General features: G+C 37.6%; 9 protein-coding genes across 9 annotated transcripts; 4 read left to right on the top strand and 5 right to left on the bottom strand.

Annotated features, from left to right (window-relative positions):
• Positions 1-152: 152 nt before the first annotated feature.
• Positions 153-1,482, top strand: C9374_004095 (uncharacterized protein; the record flags this gene model as incomplete). The annotated part of the gene is made up of 2 exons (XM_044693696.1): positions 153-1,297; positions 1,365-1,482. The coding sequence occupies 2 exons, from the start codon at positions 153-155 to the stop codon at positions 1,480-1,482; spliced, it is 1,263 nt and encodes a 420-aa protein (XP_044549103.1).
• Positions 1,483-1,591: 109 nt separating this feature from the next.
• C9374_004094 (uncharacterized protein) lies at positions 1,592-2,167 on the bottom strand (the record flags this gene model as incomplete). The annotated part of the gene is made up of 1 exon (XM_044693695.1): positions 1,592-2,167. One exon carries the CDS (start codon positions 2,165-2,167, stop codon positions 1,592-1,594), a length of 576 nt encoding a protein of 191 aa, XP_044549102.1.
• Positions 2,168-2,790: 623 nt separating this feature from the next.
• C9374_004093 (uncharacterized protein) lies at positions 2,791-5,419 on the bottom strand (the record flags this gene model as incomplete). The annotated part of the gene is made up of 2 exons (XM_044693694.1): positions 2,791-5,150; positions 5,197-5,419. The coding sequence occupies 2 exons, from the start codon at positions 5,417-5,419 to the stop codon at positions 2,791-2,793; spliced, it is 2,583 nt and encodes an 860-aa protein (XP_044549101.1).
• Positions 5,420-5,454: 35 nt separating this feature from the next.
• C9374_004092 (uncharacterized protein) lies at positions 5,455-6,780 on the bottom strand (the record flags this gene model as incomplete). The annotated part of the gene is made up of 1 exon (XM_044693693.1): positions 5,455-6,780. The coding sequence occupies one exon, from the start codon at positions 6,778-6,780 to the stop codon at positions 5,455-5,457; it is 1,326 nt and encodes a 441-aa protein (XP_044549100.1).
• Positions 6,781-8,127: 1,347 nt separating this feature from the next.
• On the top strand, positions 8,128-10,115 carry C9374_004091 (uncharacterized protein; the record flags this gene model as incomplete). The annotated part of the gene is made up of 2 exons (XM_044693692.1): positions 8,128-9,555; positions 9,690-10,115. The coding sequence occupies 2 exons, from the start codon at positions 8,128-8,130 to the stop codon at positions 10,113-10,115; spliced, it is 1,854 nt and encodes a 617-aa protein (XP_044549099.1).
• Positions 10,116-10,479: 364 nt separating this feature from the next.
• Positions 10,480-11,190, top strand: C9374_004090 (uncharacterized protein; the record flags this gene model as incomplete). The annotated part of the gene is made up of 1 exon (XM_044693691.1): positions 10,480-11,190. One exon carries the CDS (start codon positions 10,480-10,482, stop codon positions 11,188-11,190), a length of 711 nt encoding a protein of 236 aa, XP_044549098.1.
• Positions 11,191-11,537: 347 nt separating this feature from the next.
• C9374_004089 (uncharacterized protein) lies at positions 11,538-12,027 on the bottom strand (the record flags this gene model as incomplete). The annotated part of the gene is made up of 2 exons (XM_044693689.1): positions 11,538-11,623; positions 11,766-12,027. 2 exons carry the CDS (start codon positions 12,025-12,027, stop codon positions 11,538-11,540), a joined length of 348 nt encoding a protein of 115 aa, XP_044549097.1.
• Positions 12,028-12,332: 305 nt separating this feature from the next.
• C9374_004088 (uncharacterized protein) lies at positions 12,333-15,701 on the top strand (the record flags this gene model as incomplete). Its single annotated transcript, XM_044693688.1, has 4 exons — positions 12,333-12,411; positions 12,520-12,729; positions 12,782-15,307; positions 15,406-15,701. The coding sequence occupies 4 exons, from the start codon at positions 12,333-12,335 to the stop codon at positions 15,699-15,701; spliced, it is 3,111 nt and encodes a 1,036-aa protein (XP_044549096.1).
• Positions 15,702-15,780: 79 nt separating this feature from the next.
• C9374_004087 (uncharacterized protein) lies at positions 15,781-19,916 on the bottom strand (the record flags this gene model as incomplete). The annotated part of the gene is made up of 4 exons (XM_044693687.1): positions 15,781-17,222; positions 17,279-17,761; positions 17,808-19,589; positions 19,652-19,916. The coding sequence occupies 4 exons, from the start codon at positions 19,914-19,916 to the stop codon at positions 15,781-15,783; spliced, it is 3,972 nt and encodes a 1,323-aa protein (XP_044549095.1).
• Between the last annotated feature and the right edge of the window lie 9 nt (positions 19,917-19,925).

The following is a 19,925-nucleotide window of genomic DNA, read 5'->3' as shown; positions in this document are numbered from 1 at the left end:
GCTACTCCTCAATCAACGACAACCACACCTGCCTGATAACATCATTGGGGTTTTGACGAAATTGGAGATAACCAAGTCAGAAAAAATTTACAAGTTCCTTCAGTTGAACCTCTTTAGGGACTGTAACATCGATCATACGGATTCCATGAAGAATGCCAAGTACATCATCGGTATCGAATCAATCATTGTCGAGTAGTCATGTATTCATCAAATCAACAAGTACTACGAGCTCGGGGATTGGCTCTCATTCAATACCGAAAAGCCCGAGAGTCATCCACTCCAGCACCAATCGTCCAACCGTAATTCATCAACTACAACAGAAATTGCCCTCATCCCCTCAATTGAGGAACAACGTTGGAGGAGATCCATTGGACCTACCAACGTCTGTTTCTGCCCGATCATCATTGAGGATTTTACTTCCTCCCATTCAACAACAACAACCTGCTGTTATATCTCCCTCAGCGATATTACTAAATCAATCCTCAAATAATATTAAATATGAAGACACCAACATCTCTTCCAAAACTTCAAGAGGTGATGCCGTAACCCCACGCCAACATCATCAGCAATCCAATGGCAGTTCCGTTCATCACTCCAAGCCTCTACCATCAGCTCCATCCTCACCAACTGCCACACCCACGTCCTCAAAATCATTTCCTTTACACATTCCTCTTCATAATGTACACCAAAACACCGACAAAGAACCTCAAACAATTGTTTCCTGCCGATCGAAAACTCATCATGAATGCTCAAAGTTTGCATCACCTCGACGTCCCACAACCACAGCTAGCTCAGTAACCACAACGACTACGAAGCTCCAAGCACCTCTCTCTGCTCGCGTTCGAAAAACGGAATATTCAGAATGGAAGACGGAGGTAATGAAGCCTCCGTCAACACCTCCTTCAAAATTCGCAGCATTCAAGAGCATGTCGACTGTAAATATGGAAGTTGACAAGTTTGAGAACAGTTCAACAGCTTCAACGATAAACGACGACAGCTTTTCTCAGCAGGCCTCCCATCTCAACTCATCCAGGAAAAGCACAAGTCATGAACGACACTGGAATATAAGAATTGACAGAAAATTGAAGGATCTGGAATTCTTTTATTCGGGTGGTCCCACTCGAGTTTGTCACATGAAATATCTTGATGATGAGGACACGAGTTATTACAAAAATGTGGTTCCGTCAAAACAATCATGCATAACAGAGCCTAAAGAATCATCACCAAAGCCTTCAAAGAAACTCTTAACACCCGAAGCAATTGAAAAACGAAGAAAAAACAAAGAAAAGCTGAAAAGGTATGTTTTATTGAATTGAGCTCACAAAACTAAGTAAGCTGGTAATGTGTGAACACCAAAAACACAGTATTAACGAAAAACTCTTTCAATGCAAGCTAGAAATTAAGAAAACACAGGATCAAGTTTCACAAAGGATGGAACAGCTAGAATTGTTAGAACGATTGGCCAATAAAAATGGTCTTTAGATGGTGGAATGAATTACAAGCCTTTTGAAAAGTCAAATTTTAATGCTCATGTGCAAAATTCCATATGTACCATTGTAACCCAATGTTAAAACCATTATTGAGGCTGACATTAATAATCATTGCACAGCTTAATATGAGTGCAAAACATAACAATATCTTCTCCGAGAGGTTCTGTTGCAGTCGTATTACACACACTCATCGCCTTGGTACACTTGTCTTGGCATGGATAGAAATTTCTCACATAACCTCCCTTATCTTTACACAATGGAAAAACGGCATGACAAAGCAAATCATGAACCAATTCTTTACATTGCTCAGAAGGTACATTTCCACGAGCATTGTCCCAATTCATCAAATTATAATACAGAGCAGCAACATAATCTGCTTTCTTCAAGGCAACATCTGCACTTTCGTGAGTTCTATTGAAATCAGGTATCGTGGTTGGATATTGGACTCTATTCTCACAAAATTTCAAATCCATCTGGTTCATCTCGGAAGTAATGATATCACAAGTTTTTTGAGAAGTTACGGAGGGTTTAAAAGAAGAGGATTTTTGAATGATGGATCTCATCTTGCTCGTGAACGCACCGACTTGAGTGGAGTGGTGGTGCTGTTGTTGGCTCACCAACATCATCACAAGCGCACCTAACAACAAGACGAAAATGGACAAGAGCGAATAGTTCATTTTTTTTCGCATTCGATTTTAAAAAGAAATTTTACAGATCTTACAAGGTTAAGGAAACTGAACTCAACCAAGTAAACAACAGTTTGGGCTGTAGGAATGAGAGATTTCAGGTCACCCATTAGCTCTTCAATGAAACGCTATAAACAATGAGTCACTCTTCCATTATGGTAAATCACCAGTCATATCGCTCGCTTGCATGATTTTAAATCCCCATAAACGGACCAACACCATCCCACCACACACATGGACGTGAAAAATTGTAAAAAGGCAACCACGAGTGTGGGTTTCATCTTCTCACTTTCATCGGTCATGATGGAGGCGAGGGCAGTTCCTAATCCTGGTACAAAGATGTTGAAAATTAGAACAATGACTCCAAATCCTGGGACTCTCGGTGTGCTATCGTGTAATAAACTCATCGTTGGTTTCAAACACTTGTTGATGGTAAATTCTATTCTTTTTTTTAATTCGAATGTTTTAATCCTTACATTCAATTCGACGTTTTTGGAAATTGTGAATTTTTGGATGTTCAAAAGAAATTCCAAATCATTTGAGATTATTATTGTCCAACCGAATGTTTTCATTGAATTCACACACGCACAGGCACAGGCGCACTCACACACACCTTAATTCAACTTGTTGGCATTCATTAATTGTTGTTTTTCGAGCTTAATTTTTACCCAATATTGATACGACTTGGTGGTCACAAATCTCGAAAAGGTATCTGACAAGTTTTGAATTAAATCTCCCTTCAACGAATCCAATGCTTTCAAAATTTGTTGACTATTCACATTTTGTTTTTCTTTCACAGTTTTGAGTAATGAAGTTCGTGTGTGTGATGGAATATTCACTTCAAAAGCAGAAGCAGCTGTTAAAAATTTTCCAATAAATCCTTCCAATAATTTCACTTGTTCTGTACTTTCTTTTTCTCGTAATTTATGAATGGTGTACAATTCCACTAATTGATGATAACAAATGAGATTTTCTTTTGAAAATTCTTTCACTGTGAATTTTTCAAATAAGCGCAAGGCCAAGGGATCTTGTAAAATTTCATGCAATTCGTTATGAGAAGAAGCAAACGAGTCTCCAGATTCGAGAGATTCTGCCGATCGATCGTATGCTCGTTCCATCGTCTTTAAATTTCTTGCATGCTTTGATCGATATTTGAAAATATATACTAAAAGTGACAAGTCACCAAATACCAACACATAAAGTACAAAATATACCACAGAGAGAATTAATCTCACAATATCCATAATGAGTGACTTGTTAAATGCAGAAGTTGAAGTGTCGAGCGCTGAATTGGTTGAAATGAAAAATCCCAAACTCACAATTCCAAAAATGTACGATGTCAATAATACTCCCAAACATAGAATAAAAAGCAAAGTTTCAACTCTAAAGAAGAGAGGATCTTCCTGAATGAAAAATCGATACATGGAAGAGAGAGTGAGATCTTTGGCTTTTTTGATGTAAAAATCATCGAGTAATTTCTTCTTGGTGGATTTTTCTCCTGATGAAATGTCACTCAATTCAATGGTGGATGCAGTAGAAGCATCGTAGGATGGCACTTGAATAGAAGTGTCAACAATTGGTTTCGCTCGGTATTCATAGATTAAACAATATAATAAATCGAATAGGAAAATAATGATCACGGTAACAAGTGACATCACCAAAATAGAACCCATGATACTACTTGTCACAATGGTGTAAATGGTTGAAGTGAAAGATTGACTTGCATAGTTGGATTGAGCAACTTCTTGTCCAATTCTACCCAATGACAGTCCAGCAAATATCACAAAGATCAGAACTGAAATGAAAACGACACTTGTGACATATAATTTCTTGGAAGAGATCCATCGATAAAAAGAAATCTTCTTATCCACATGTTGATCATCCAAATTTTCATCGGACATGAACGCATACATTCTTCGCATGAGTTGATAACGAACCACTTGAATGACAAAGGTCAAAACAGTCACACAAAATGCAACGCTCACAATAATGGATGAAACATAAGTAATGGTATTCAATCCAAATGGAGTATTCGTTCCGCTTGCAGTCAATCCAATCATGATACTTGCTTTCACGATATAGCTTAAAAACGATTCCAATAAAATGGATGTCATTCCCACAAATGGAGCAATGTACTTGGCCTTTACAGGTTGTGAATCTTTGAAAATGATAATCAAAATCAAAATAGTGGCACTGACAATGACAAATAATAATCCAATTCCAATATCAAATCCCCATAAAATATAATATGCAGTTTTTTGTTCTGTTGTGTAATTGGTATAGGAAGTAAATTCCACAAAAGTTGCAAATTGTGTGGTATGATCACACGAGCATGAAAGGATGTAACAATTTGAGATTTTCACCTTACTTGTCAATTGACATCCATCCTCTTTCCAATCACTCACTGTTTCATTCCAATATTTACACGAGACAGTAGCATTGGGTTTGTCCAGCTCAGTAGCAGAAACATTAAAAGTTAACACTAATGGTTCACTCAATCCACTCAAAGGTAAATAATTACCAGCCGCATTGATGCATCTCAATGAAACCACTGAGCTTTGAATGGTGGCAGTTCCATTATTGGTTGTGGAAGGATTTGGATTTTCCAAGTAGGTCACTAACTCGGTTCCATATAATCCTGCAGTATCGTTGAACAGTGAGATTGAGGGCATGAGTACTCCATTGGCATTTTCTGAATCATCCGTAATGGAAGTTCCATTAAAATTGGCAGCATAGTCCTTTCGGATGGTAAAATAGAGAGATGAAGTGGTGAGTCGTTTTTCTTCACTTGGTGACAAGGAATCTACAATGGTTGAAGAAAATAGTTTGACCAATGATGGAGTTTGAGATTTCATTCCAGAAAGTGGAATCATATTGGAAAGAGTGGAAGCCAAACTTGAGAAAATGGATGAATCTCTCATACCCAATGGCATGCTATCGACATTATTTCCTGTGACTCGATTATTGGAAGCATCTGTTCTCAATAAGGTGAAAAATTGGAAAACGTCGATAAAATGTACTAGACATGTCAGCTGCCATTAATTTCACAGAATTGGTTGCATTGTAGGACCACATTTCAATAATTCTGGCAATATCTACCATTTTTGAAGTATCTTGGACTGTCATGTTAGAAATCATTGTTTGAATTCGAGTAAAGAGAGCTCTTTGAATTTGATCCACAACTTGAATATCTCCATATTGATACATTCTTTGAGTCACTCCCATAATTCCTTTCAATTGCATGAGAGAGAAGGATGAATTTTGTTGATTGACAAATGTCAATACTGAATTGAGATCTGTTGGAAATACACACACTGCATCTCGTAAAAGAAATATTTTGGTAAAGGATTGATCTGCATCTTTACAAACATGACAAGTTGATGTTTGTAACTGTAATGAATCGAGTCGAAATCTACTGTAATATTTGGAGCTGCTTGTCCTGGAACTTGTCTAAAACTAGGTGGTAAATATGCATATTGAATTGGATTGGTGGAGAAATCGGTCACTCTCACAGCAACTGTCATTAATTCTGACATGGGAATTTCTGAAAATCGATTTCTCAAAACATCCATAGTGAGCGATTTCACCATCAATGGATCTAAATATCCATAGGCATATAAAACCGTCGAAGGAGAAGTGAAATCTGCGTATTGGATGTTTTGTCCTGAAAATCTGAAAAGTTGTGTAAAGGATGCATTCTTTGGAAAGACACTCATGGGATCTTGTGCTAGATTCCGTAAATAGAAATCTCTTGGAGTTCTCAAATAAATGGAACTTTTCGTTAAAATTCTATTTCTCAAATCCGTCACAAAGCAGCTCACTTTATACAGAGATTGCAATTCCATGTCCTTATCTTGAGATAAAACAATACTTGAAAATCCAAGTGAATTTTCTTGTATCATGGGTTGTAAAGTGTTGACAAAATTCGAAGGAAGACTGCTGTTTTTTCGAAGCATTAAATCAAGAGCTCCCAATGAATCTGATTCTACTTTGGTAAATTGCCAATTGTATCTCAACGTGGTTCCTCTTGGTACCTTACCACCCAATCGAGCGTTTAATGCAAAATTAGCTCCCATTGGAATGAACGGTTGACCAGTGAGTGCATCCAATGCAGGTGGATTCGAAGGATCAATCACTGCAATGGGTGGAATGGTAATATTCACATAAAGTTCTGTATTTGGAGGTTGTAACAAATTTGCAGGTTTTTTCAAAATTTCAGATAAACCATCCGTCGAGTAGACAATAATTTCAAACTGAGCCGTCATGTCATTAATTCCTTTTAATTTCAAATACGCCGAAGGTCCAATCTCAACAAAATACACTCCTTCTGTGAAATTTCCAGATTTGGAGTAAACTTCCAAAGTAGTCGCATAACCCTTGTTCAATGTAAAATTACAATTAAAATACTGAGTTGCATTGACAACTTGTTGAAAATATTGATTTTGTTTGACTCCACATTTCGAAAGGACTGAAAAGACATTCGACCCCACAAACGCAGTGGGATAGGTATAAAAAATATAAAGTTCCAATTTCGCATTGTTCTGATCTGGAATGTTTAAAACATGAATGGAATTGTCGAGATATTGAACGGGTGGTTGTTGCATGTAATTGGGGAAAAAAGTAAAGGGTTGGAAGAGATTGGGAGGACGAGGAGAGGTATTGACGAGAATCGATGCGTGTGTCCATGATGATGATGATGGAATGATCAACATCATCAACATTGAGCTGAGAACAAGTAAAAGAAGGAAAATTGTCGATTTGTTGTTGTTAGATGAAATTTCAATGGGAACGAATCGTGCCCGATTGTGAAGGATCGAGACGATAACGACCTCGAGGTCGAGGATGATGAACTGTTGTTGTTGTTGTTGGTGTGGTGGATCATTGGATGTTGTTGAAATTTTTTTTGAAAGTGACAAGCGAAAAGTGTTGACAGCCGTTTGAATTTCTTTCGGAAACAAAATACATGATCCAACACCCTACTCGAAGACCGACGTTCGAAAGGAAAGAACTTGATTTCAGTGAAAATATTTGATGGAATTTGAAGTGAATTTGAGTGAAAGTTGTTCGTTTGAAAAAAATAGAAAGTGACAGAATGTGTAAGAGGTTGGATATCTTCTGAAAGAAGCTTTTTGGTCGTCTATAAGGGCTGGAGTAGGAAGATCAAGTGTTTTTCGTTTTTCACGACATTCTTTTGTTAAATTATTCAACTTTATGAATTCCAACTATTATGATTTTGTAGTTAGAAAGAGAAATTGTAATTCGTTTGTTTTATTGGATCGTCAAGGATCGTATGATGTTGGTAAATGAAAAGAAATCTCACGTGGTGTTTTAGGAACTCAGTCATGAATAGCAATCTGTTTTTGAAAATTTGACATTTCTGGTAATGACCAACAAATTTTTCACACAATCATCTTTTTATTGAAGAAAGACAAGTGTGAGTGAACAAATTTAAAAAAACAATCACTAAACCTTATCACGATCCATTGCAAACGCTCCTTTTGTAACAATTCATCATGGTTCGAGAATCAAGACTCCCGTTCATTCGTAAAAAGAAAACAAACCCCAGTACTGTTCGAAGACAAACCAATATTAAAGGAACAGCGAAAGAAGCTGAAGATCGATCCGATGTGATCACTTCAAATGAACAAGATAAAGTATTGTACTCTTCACCTTCCAGTAAGATTCAATAAGGCTGAATAGAAGAGGTGTGAAAATCCTCTTGAAATCATTCAAGTGTTATTGATTGAAATCCTTTGAGATTTAAATTGACAAGAATAAATATGTGTATACGTTATACATACGATTCCATATCCTTCTCAAGTCAAAGAATGAGTGAATGAACACTTTGCTCCATGGAGCAACAAATCCCAATAAGGGAATTGAAACAGCGAAATGAAAAAATATTTTTTCGTTATTTTTTGATTCAACAAACAACAAAAATCACACCAACCATGATGACGAGGAACTCGACGACTCATTATAATTTCGCTCGCCAAGTGGTTGCCGTCGTGCTACAACTACTACTGCTAGTTCTCAATGTAATCTTTGGTCCATCAACAACAACAACAGCAGCATCCTTCTTCTCCGGAGATATTCAATCTTTTACTCCCAATAATCATCATCAGCCTTCTTCGGGAGCAACTCCCATCTTTCATCATCGGTATGGTTTCAGAAATTGTTCCTATGAAGAGCGAATACCGAGTATTATCAACACCAACCATTCATCATCCTATACATTTGTACGGATACCTTTAAATGAAGAATTATTTTCTCAGTTCCGAGATTTGCCTTTTGGCTTTGGATGTGAGAGTGTTGAATTTCCTCAAGCCATCTCGGAAGATGATTTTGCCATTTACATTTTTGCAAACAACATGAAAAACTCTGAATTCTACGCACCCATATCGACCTCAGCAGAACGGTATGATGTATGCGAAAAGTATCAATCGTTGCAAGAGAGTTGTGCGGATTTGTTGTGTGGAGCTGCCCACCAGCAAAACCGTTTGAATTATTCATTAGTGAACTATTGTCAATATTGCCGTAATGCCAAAGGATTTGTTGAATTTCATCACAGACTCCAAAATACGGACAGTTATATTGAAACACCCAATGACGGGTTGCAACGTGGCTACAACTCGTGTGGTAATTTTTCTAAATTTCCATCTGCCTTCTATTGTGGAGATATCAGTAAGGGGCTTCCCTTATATTATCAGAGTGATCTAAATTTCAAATTATTGAAAAACCCCTATTTCTGTTATTGTGCCAAAGAGAACAGCTACTCATTTTCGTGTGATAACTTTTGGAATGATCAGCACACAGCGACCGCTAAAATGGTGTTGACTGTTATTATTATGGTTCCAGCTTTTATAGCTTGCCTTTTTGCCTATACTCTACCCCTATTGAAAAGTTTCACACGAAAACGGAACCTCAATGTTGTGAATATTTTCAGCATGTTCATTATGGGAGCGGCATGCATGACCATGCTCGTGGGCGGGGTTACAGCTGTCTTCTTACCCATACTCAATTATACATTGCTTTCTTCTAGCTTATTCATGATTCACATTTCGATATTACCTGCCCTACTTGTTTTCGATCGCATCTACATGTTCCTCAAGACTTCAGAAAATAGAAATTGCATTATTTTCACAAGTATTACATTTGGAGCCTTGGTACTCTATGCCTTATGTTTGGGTGCATGTATTGCCATTGAGGTGTTAATATTTTCGTATGCGTATTCAAGTATATCTCACATATTATTGCTAGTGAATTATATTAATTTCTTCATTCCATTGCTTGTAAATACTCTTCTATTTATTCTGCTTTCTCTAAGGCTGTATTTTACATTCAAGCAAAAAACAACCATTTCATTCTTTGCATCCAGTGTAAGTTGTTGTTGAAGTTTTTGAAATGTATGATGTCATGACCTGAATTGATACTTCACCACTTTTATTGTTATCACTATGATACTAACAAATTCTGTGAAATACTAATATATTATCCATGACCATCTATATAGTATTTTCGTGAATTCGTTGTACTATGTTTATGTAGTTGGTGCTCTTTTATTACATGTCTGCTGTCCAACATTTTTCGCATTTATGGAACTTCCTATTTCCACTATGCCATATGTAACTTGTCTGAGCTTGCGAGTATTACGTGCTCCTTTTCATGTTTTGTGGTCATTTTGTACATTGTTTTTGACCAGGAACGATTTTACGAATGCTATCCATGTATTGTGAAACCATTGAAGAAGTTCTTACAACAGCGAAAGGCCAAACAAAAGCAGAAGGATCAAGTACTATTGTTAGGAAACGAACAAGCTGTTCCAGAATTTGGTAATTCCTCTTCAGCATTTGATAACAGCATTGAGACTTCCTATACCAATGTGGAAAATTCACTCCAGGGAAATGTATCAATGGAATCATCTATGGTGAGTCGTTAACGACTTGTCATGCAAGAGACAAGCTAACAATTTGGTGATTCAATATTCTCCAAATTGTGAATGAATGGTATTTTATAATGGACTCAAATTGGAACCAAACACCACACATTCATTCATTTTGATTTGAGCTGCAATGTTCACCATCATGATAGCCGGACCCATGATGGACCTTTTTTTTTAATCACGTCCGCTATGAGTTAGAAAATTATTAGATCAAATATTTACCTTTAAAGGCAACTTTTAATGTCTCATCCCCAGGAAAATCACAACAAAAACAAATTCACAAGACACTAGCTGTTCCTATTGTTATTCACACACAAATTGCCTTCTCCCACTATCATTGAAGACTCCCTTAGCCAACAAAATGTCCACACCAAGCTCACAAACCATTTCCCAAGTGAAATATAGATACCTCGTCGAAGAACCCATTTTGCAATACATTCGTCAAGTAGGCATTCGTGAACAACCCATTCTTGAAGAATTGCGTTTGAAAACTGCAGAAAAACTTGGCTTGTTGAGTTTAATGGTATCCTTCCCTGAACAAACTCAACTGTTGCAAATTATTCTCAAGTTAATTGGAGCGAAAAGAATTTTGGATGTTGGAACGTTCACTGGTTATTCTGCATTGAGTTTTGCATTGGCCACCACCGATACACAAGCTCAAATCATCACGTGTGACGTCTCTGAAGAGTACACCTCATTGGGCAAGACCTATTGGGAACGAGCAGGAGTTGCCAACAGAATTGAATTAAAGTTGCAACCAGCTCTTCACTCTTTGAAAGAATTGAAACAAGCAGCTTCTCAACAGCATGATCAATTATTCGATTTTATTTACATTGATGCTGATAAGGATAATCAATTGGAATACGTCGAATTGGCTTACGACTTGTTGAGAGTGAATGGACTGTTGGTGATTGATAACACCATTTGGAGTACAAAAGTCATGGATCCCAATGATCACTCACCTGGAACTGACATTATTCGAAAGATGAACGAACAATTACACAAGGATGAGAGATGGGATTTAGCCATGCAATGTATTGGAGATGGAGCTACTTTTTTAAGAAAGAAATAACCAAGAGGTTTAATAATTCAATGAATTTCCAAATTTATTAATTTAAATTTTTTTATGGTCAAATACAAGATGAACATTTGATTCAACTACTCAAATTTTTTCATCATTTCTTGTTGTTGCTCAGGTTCTGCTGTAGCTATGATACCCAAATACAGGTAAACTTTGCGAGCACATGGTTGTTCGGAGAGACATGTCATCGCAGAGCTTACTGAAGTGGAGTCCAACATTGGTGATTCTTCTTCTGATGAGGTTGTAGTCAATGATGGTGTCATGAATTTATCACCATTATTTAAACAATGCAAAAAGGCACTCGACATAGAGACTAATTGACTTGGCATTATGTATAATCAAGTTGAGGCTGTGAAGGAATCATGTAAAAAGGAGGTTTGTTCGTAGCGTTTCAGACATGGAGGAGTTCCGAATAATTCTTTGGCTAAGTTATATTGTTGTTGGTGTTGTTAACATCATGAAAGTAGTTCATCATTCATGGTGTGAATTTCATAATTTCAAATGACAATTAATTAAATATGATAATTGTCATTTGAAATTAAAATTATTAAATAAAAAAAACGTACTCACACACAAGGATTCAAACAAGGACGAAATTTCATCATCAAATTTTGTCTCTCTATTTCTAAATCGAGCTTGATCAAATTGTTTCACTTGTAATTCCAATGCTTTCGTATTGCATCCGTTTTTCACAAACAAGTACAGAGACATGGCTTGATCTTGTTTTGAAAATACCTCAGAATCAAAGAGTTCCGATTCGAAAAGCTCTTTTCGAATATTGTTTTGCATGTATTGAAGGGTGTCATTGCTGTCAGAAGTGTTTGACATTTTTTTTTTGAAATTCAGTCAGCATGTCTACTTGAAATTGATTGTGTGTTCTTCAGTCATTATTATCAATCACCAGATCTGCACAACAACGCTTGTTACGACAAGGAAGCACGTTTAGAAATCGATCACAACGACGTGAAGCTCTGTAAAATTGTTTTCTGATTTCACTGTTACACATGCCCTGACATGGTTGCTAAAAATGTTTTGAACGAGCATGCGCGTTTGGATCCGTTGAACAAACATGGAGACATGGATTCAAATCTCAAATCATCAACACAATCCCATCTTTCACACACAACAAAAAAATGTTCAATCGAGTCCTTTCGATAAGGTGGGTCGTGACAGCTCTTGTGCATGTATTGATGATGCTTGTTGTGTTGAATAGTACGTACTTGATTTCTATTTGGGAGTTGCATGTTTCAATAACCACATAAATGCTAATGACATTTGACGTTGGATCTTGATGTCCTACTAATTCTCCACGTGGAACAGTTCCAGTCCATGCAGCATCACCACAACCAGTATTTACTCCTCTCGAAACTGTCTACAAGAATTACTTGGTAGGCAATGCCGTTCAAAATGCAGATTTCACTCTCACTCAAAACCTCCCAAATGCAAGTCCAGTTCAAAATTTCAATCAAATATACTCGGGTTCCACCATTCAAGTCATTTCCTCTGGTGGTGCCGTGAGTGGCAATGCAGGTACGTTCAATGCTTTCCATGATCATGGCCAATTAATTGAACTCTTGACAAGTGAAATTTGTTGGAGTGAACAACGGTTTGAGTCAAGGCATTACCTTTAATCAATCCACTCGTAAAGTCATTTACTATTCCGCATGGAGTAAGGCAGAAAATGTAGGAGGAGTTCAAGATCCCAGTTATTCCTTCTATTTGGATATTTTGTTTATGGATGGCAGTTCATTATTTGGTCAAACGTTGAATTTTCCAGTGGGCAATACTTCATGGAGTATGAAATATGCCTTTCTCATTCCAGAGAAGCCAGTTAAGAGTTTGAGTATGAATATATTGTTTCGAGGTACACACTCTGGTTCCGCGTATTTTTCAAATTTGATTATTTCAGAGTTGAGTATTCCGTATGAAAATGTTCAAGTGTTGGATGGAAGTGTTGTTGCCAAAGTTGCCTATTCTCCATCACTCACTTCATTGCATACATTGAGTACGAGTAATGGTCTCTCATTGAAATTTTCAAAAATTGATGGATCTCTAGTGGGGTTGAATATTGATGGACAAACAGTGGCATCTGACAGCTCTGCACAATTTGGTGGTCTCTTCGTCAAGGACATGCAAGTGCGTCTCAACGAGTCTAAAATTTACTTACCCACTCCCACACAAATTATTACCTCATCAAACAGCTTTCGAACTGAATCCACTCTTCCTGAGCTGGGACTCGTGTTAAACACCACATATAAGGCTGATCTTGATTTATCAAAAACCATTTCCATTCGAGTCGATATTGAAAATACTTGGATTCAAAAAGATCGATCTCTCACCTTGTTGGTTGCCATTCCTGTCACAAATATGAATCTCAACTGGATGTGGGGAGATTATATTCGATCGTCACGGGACATTGTGGACTTGAATCCAAGAGAATACCATAGAATGTCGGCACGTGTTTCTACAAATGCTCAACTCGTGACTTCGTATCCGTTTATAGGAATGTCCACCAATGTGACAAGTGGTACCAATGTTGGTCTCTCGTTGGCAATTCCACTTTCTTCTCCAAAAATTATTCGATTTGCTTACAACTCGATTTGTAAATTGTTGTATGCCAGTGTAGATATTGGTATTTCACCAAAATCAGGCATTTCCAACAAGGCATGGTTCGATTTGATTTTGTACAAGCATGACAAATTGGAAACCACTATTGGCGGAGTGACCACTACAACTCCGTATCCATTCCGTAACGCTGCTTTTGGTTATTATCAAAGATATCCTCAATTCTTTACAAGAAGAATACCTCCCGAAGAGGAAGGTGTATGGATTGCTTTCAGTGATGTAAGCACCATTCCAAACATTACTGATTTTGGTTTTGGATTTCATGAACTTGGAGCCGATAATCAAATTAATTTTGCCAAAGCTAATGGAATCAAAGGATTACGATACGTGACAGAACCATTCTCTTCGTGGATTAGATTACGAAATACTAACGTAGATCCTAACAACTACACTCACGTGATCGAATACTTGACGCAACAAGCTCAGAATCCAAATTCTCCGATTAAGGAACAAGCTCAACTCACTCTTGTTTCTACTATTAAGGATCCCGATACAGGTTTGTATCGCTGTACGAGTATCGATCGACCATGGTGTCCCAATAAGTGCGTGCTATGTACATTATGTCCGCTGCCAAATGTCAAACCAGCAAGTCATCTTCCCAGCTATTTTGTCAATAAGGCAGAAGCAGATTGGAACCCAACCGTTTGGGGCACGTACAACAATCCTGCTTCTCTCTATTACAACTTGAGTGGAGAATTTGTCGATTCATTCTCATCCAATTCCTATCTTATTAACTACACTCCAGAGCATGTGAAAGCTGTCAATGAACCTTACTTGACATTTGACGCTAATCGACCTCAATACGTTGGAATTGCAGGAATCTTTTCCACCTATCTCTTCACTAAAACCATTGGAGAGTTTTTGCATTCACTTCCTACCAAGAAATACTTTATGGCCAATGCAGCAGCAAGTAATTCCATTTCTTGGGGAGTCGATTTGTTTGATACCACTGGAACAGAAGTTGGATGGGTGACCAATGGCCAATTCACACCTGCCAGTGATGAAAGTGTGAGCTTTTCAAGAACAGTTTTTGGTCAGAAACCTTATGGTTACTTGTTGAATGAGCATTACACGAGCTTGACCAGCTCCATCATGTTGCAATATTTCCAATTTTGTCTGTTTTATGGAATGTATCCTTCTTCGTTTAGTGAAGATGCGAGTACTTCACCATTCTGGTCCATTCCAGCAGCGTATGAACCTCATCGAGCACTCTTTAAACAATACATTCCATATTTTAGGAGACTGAATCAAAATGGATGGCAAATATTGACAGGAGTGAGGTTGTTAGTGAACGGATCTATGATTGATAGAGTTCAAGCAGATTCAGTTACTGTGGCTCCTCCTGCTGTGAGAGTAGAGAGATTTTCAAGTTTGTCCTCCACCCAAGAAGTCTATTTCACAGTAATGGTTTCACAATCTGTCTACAATTCAAGAATTACCTTACTGTTTGATGTGGATGTCATTTCGAATGGCCAACTCATAGGTGTTTCGAATTGCACCTTGATGTCTGCGTATTCGATGCTTACCAAACAAAATTACACATTGGTGACCAATGCAGATTGTGCTTCAATCGGAGTTCAGTTCAATGCGTTGCTTATGCTGATCCAAATTTTGCCTCCTACACAGAAGTCATTGTTGTCAATATGGGTCGAGCAAAGGCAGTTACGCCACCAACACCCAATCCGAGTCCGTCACCTATACCCAGCCCAATTCCATCACCAAAACCTTCGAAACCACTGCCAAAGCCATCGAAAAGTGCAAAATCATCCATTAATCCAAGGGCATCCCTCTCAAGAGAGGTGAATGAAGGTGTTGCAAAGTGCTACCAAGTAGGCCTCTTGTTCACACTGTTACTCATTGGAGTGCTGATTTTCTAATGAAAAGAATATTATTTGCATGATTTACAAACGTCACATAATGATTAATAAATGTTGTTGTAGAGAAAGATGTCATGAATTAGAACTCATATCCATATCTTTCAGCAAGATCATGAACAACTTGAAATAAATTTCTGGAATTGGGGTCTCGTGTTTCCTTAATTGTCTTTAGGCATTCCAAACCGTCAACAGTATTAAACGAAACAAGATTTCTAATGATGAACCAAATCAGCTGAGTTCTATGGAATGAGTCAAGCATTTCTCTATAAAACATGTGCAAGCTGTTGTCTGAATTCAATACTCGATAAACAAATTCGAGTTTTACAATCACATTTTCTAAATCAATGCTGCCAGAAAGAGTTTTGTAATATTCTGTAGTTATGTCATCCATAATGGTGAAACCATCTGAATCATATGTAGAGAGTAGCAAGTTGTTCACGGTAATAAACAATTCTTTCATATCGTTTTCCAATGAAAATTGAAGTAAATCCACACATTCTTCAAGTGATGAGCTCTGAACATTGACACCAAGTTGAAATTGAACTAAATCTTTGAGTCCGTTCACATCAAAAAAATCTGCTGCCTGATACAACTCAATCAGTTGTGAAAAAGTTGACTCATAGCGATCACTTAAAAAGTTGTGATACAAGTAGAATACGAACATTTCCAACGCTTTCACATCTCTGAAAATTTCACTGGCATCATAAGAAATGGATTGTTCATCTCCAAAGTTTCCTTCGAATAGTACTCGGAAAAATGAGCTTCTACATGCTAGTATGTATTTGTGTGCTCTACACTGTACGAGAGGAATGCTGGGCTCAAAATTGTTGTGACAGATTTGCAACGAAAAGTCCTTGCTCTCATTGTCATTGTACAAAGCATTTAACGTCAGACATTTCTCATAATCATCATGTCGATCCAATAAATATTCCATGTCATGATTAATGTAGTGATTTGGATCTTGCAACATATTATCCGTGGATGTCTCCCATTCCAACCAAGTATCTGAATTCACATTCTTGGCTACAATGGGATATTTCATGTTTATGGTCTCTAATGTTTTAAATCGGGATGCGTCACTTGATTCATCGAACATATTTTCAAAAACTCCCAAGTACACATTCTCTATCCATGCAGTACACACCTTACTATCCATTATCGAAGACAGTTCTTGAATTTCCGTTGCTTGTTCGACATTTTCATCAATTTTGAAATCCGTACTGCTGATTAATTTGGCAGCATGTAGACCAAGCTCTCGTTTTTCAGGACTGTTGAAAAATTGTTCATACAAAGATGGACATCTTACTTTCAATATTGGAGTATAAACTCCAATTTTTACACCTTCACTCGATTCTATAAAGCTGTCTGTGAATTTTCCGGATTGAAACAGCAAGGTAAGATCATTTGCCATCGTACCATTATTAATGAGATCGTGATATAGAGATACAGCGGGAGGGGTACCAACACGGACTGAATCGAATTTTTCAGATGATGAATACACGTGATGGGGACTGCTGGTAGCTGGAGTTGTTGGTGATGGTATATCCTCTTCATCAAAATTATCGTCTAAACCAAACATGAACTTGAAAACCGTAGGGGAGTGTCATCTCCCTTAGTGGTCAGTAAATTGTCCTCATTTTCATAAACAATGTCAGAGAATTTTTCAGGTGGTTCCACAGGTTGAGTTTTGAATGAAACGGTTCGTGGTGCCTCATATATTTGTTCGTCATCATGTTGAGCATGACGCAAACCAATGACATTTACAAGATCTTTTCCAATGACTTTTTCAACATCTTGTGCTGTGACAGTTCTATCACCATCAGTCTTTTTCAATAAATGCAGCTTTTGAAAAACAGAACTGATAAAATTCTTCAATGAAAAGAAGGCCTCAATCGCCACTCCTTCAGTACATGACTTCATGGAACCTCTTCTCATAATTCGTAATAAATCAATGTGAAACGAATGACTTTGTGAGGGATCTTGATATTCTATGTCAAGATACGGATGTCGCTCATTGACATGGTCTGCACTTAAAATATTGTCCTCATTATAAAATCTCCCTAAAGAATGTTAACTGACCAAATTAAATGCAACAATGTGTACTACTCACTTGTGGAAAATAAAGAGTGACCCATTCCTGGTCATAAACGGGTTCTTTCACAAAGCTGTCCTTGGCAATTGCATGTACATCACAAAGCCAGTTTTCAGAAGTGGTCAAGCTAGTCGGAACAGGGTTATGGTGCATTATTGTATCGAGGCAATGTTTTTTAGGTGACACTTGAGTGTTGAACTCATGTTCCCAAATTGGGTGACATTGTGAGGGGTTAATGGAGTTTTCTTCGTAATTCACTTCTCTCTTTTCCACATCATTTTCCTTAATAAAGGTTTCTGATTTGGAGCAAGGGTCCGATAGTAATTCTTGAGCCTGGCTACTCTCCATATCGCAGTCACTTTCATCAGTTTCTGTCTCATCTTCCTCATCTGAGTCTGTGAAATCATCATCATTCAAACTGGGTCTTAATCCTCTTATTTGTAAAAAAACATCTTTCTGGAATTCGTACAGATCTTCTTCGTCATACTCCTTAATCGATCGGATGTTAGCAAGTCGTTGCTTGCCATTCCAACATAGTACTGGAGAATGATAACTGTCAACAATAAATGTGTCCAATAATGCTCTAACTAAGGGTCTATACATTATCTGACAAGCTTCTATACTTTTTCGTTGCTTCATTATACAAATTTCCTTGTTCAGACAATTTAATATCATCAAGGAAACGCCGAGTCTCATCGTAGAAACAGGTAAGTCTTGATGCTCTTCGTGAGTGACAACACTCTTGTCGTACATGCGAAGGGTAAGCTCAATAATGCTGAAATAGGGGTTATCAAATAAGTCTTCAGCATCTTTAAGAAGTAATTGAGAGAATGGAGGAATGTATGTCATATCCTCGTCTGGTAAGAGTTTGTTGAACAGATGGGAAAAGTGCGCAACGCTGAAATCATTGCAATCGCTGTCATCATAAAAAAACTGCTCTTCGTCTTCAAATTCTTTTTCCTGCTCTCGTTCTTCTTTGATACTTTCTTTAGAATTCATGAAAAATCCATCCAAATAAAAAGCATATTCTTCTTCGTTATACTCATTCAACAATAGTTTTTCATCGAGCTTTTTCTTTTCATCACTGCGCTCAATTGATACAGTCAAATGTGGTTCTGGCAAACAATTGAGCTCTTGTTGAGTTTTTACGACTTGTGGTAATATAAACGTTTGCCACGTATCAATAACCTCGTTCGTGAGTTCTGGCTGAGTATCTCCAAATCCCATGGAATTTTCGGCAATCTGACATGCTTGTACGTCCAGATTCGTTCTATGAATTTTTGCTGTTGAATCAATCAGTTGAGAAATAAATTCCACATCATGTACAACACATCGTTTCACGAGAAAGTCGGCACAATACAATGCAGTACTTTCGATAGCCTCTCGTTTGGAAATGAATTCTTTCAAGATGGCATTAACCTGTTCTTCCTTAATCTTGACTGCAATGGTTTTATCAGGGAATGGTTTGCCGAGCGTTTTTGTCAACTCCTCCATCATGGTCCAATCCAAGTCGGAAAGTGGATCCTTCTGATGTTGTGGATCTCTCAATTTCAAGCTCTGCAACACAATTTTCGCTTGCAACACGTGCCAACACTTCTCAAACTGATCATTACTCAAATAAATACTTTCAACCTCTTCTTGGCATAGAAGTTTCTTGATTTCTTCTGATGACTTTCCTTCATAATCTTGTTCATCTGCTTGTTGTTGAAGATTGCACAGACGTTGATACAAGAGCTTGGACTCTTCGTCATCTTTTGCTTGCTCCAAGTGAGACATGACATCCTCGATCAAGTCATCTTCTCGTATGAAATGAAAAAGATGATCATCCTCTGTGGGATGACGCTTTCAAGTGTTGAACACTCAAACGTGTGTAATGAAAAGGCTTTCTTCTCCTCTACAAAGAGTTTTCTCTTCTTTCTAAAATTGTCTATCAGTGATTCTTGTTCCGAGGTGGACATGATACGGGCATCTTCCTCCTGAAATTCTTCATCCAAAGTTCTGTCTTCTTCTTGTTTGTGGAGATCTGTGCTGTTGGAGACTATGGTGTTCGTATGATCCGCTTGCTCCTCATAACCTCTCTTCTTGTTGTTGTTACTCTCCACTGAATGATCTTCTGATAACATCAAAATGTT

This window comes from Naegleria lovaniensis (assembly GCF_003324165.1).
Source record: "Naegleria lovaniensis strain ATCC 30569 chromosome Unknown tig020, whole genome shotgun sequence".
NCBI lineage: Eukaryota > Heterolobosea > Eutetramitea > Acrasida > Naegleriidae > Naegleria > Naegleria lovaniensis.
This window is presented reverse-complemented; position numbering and strand designations above follow the sequence as displayed.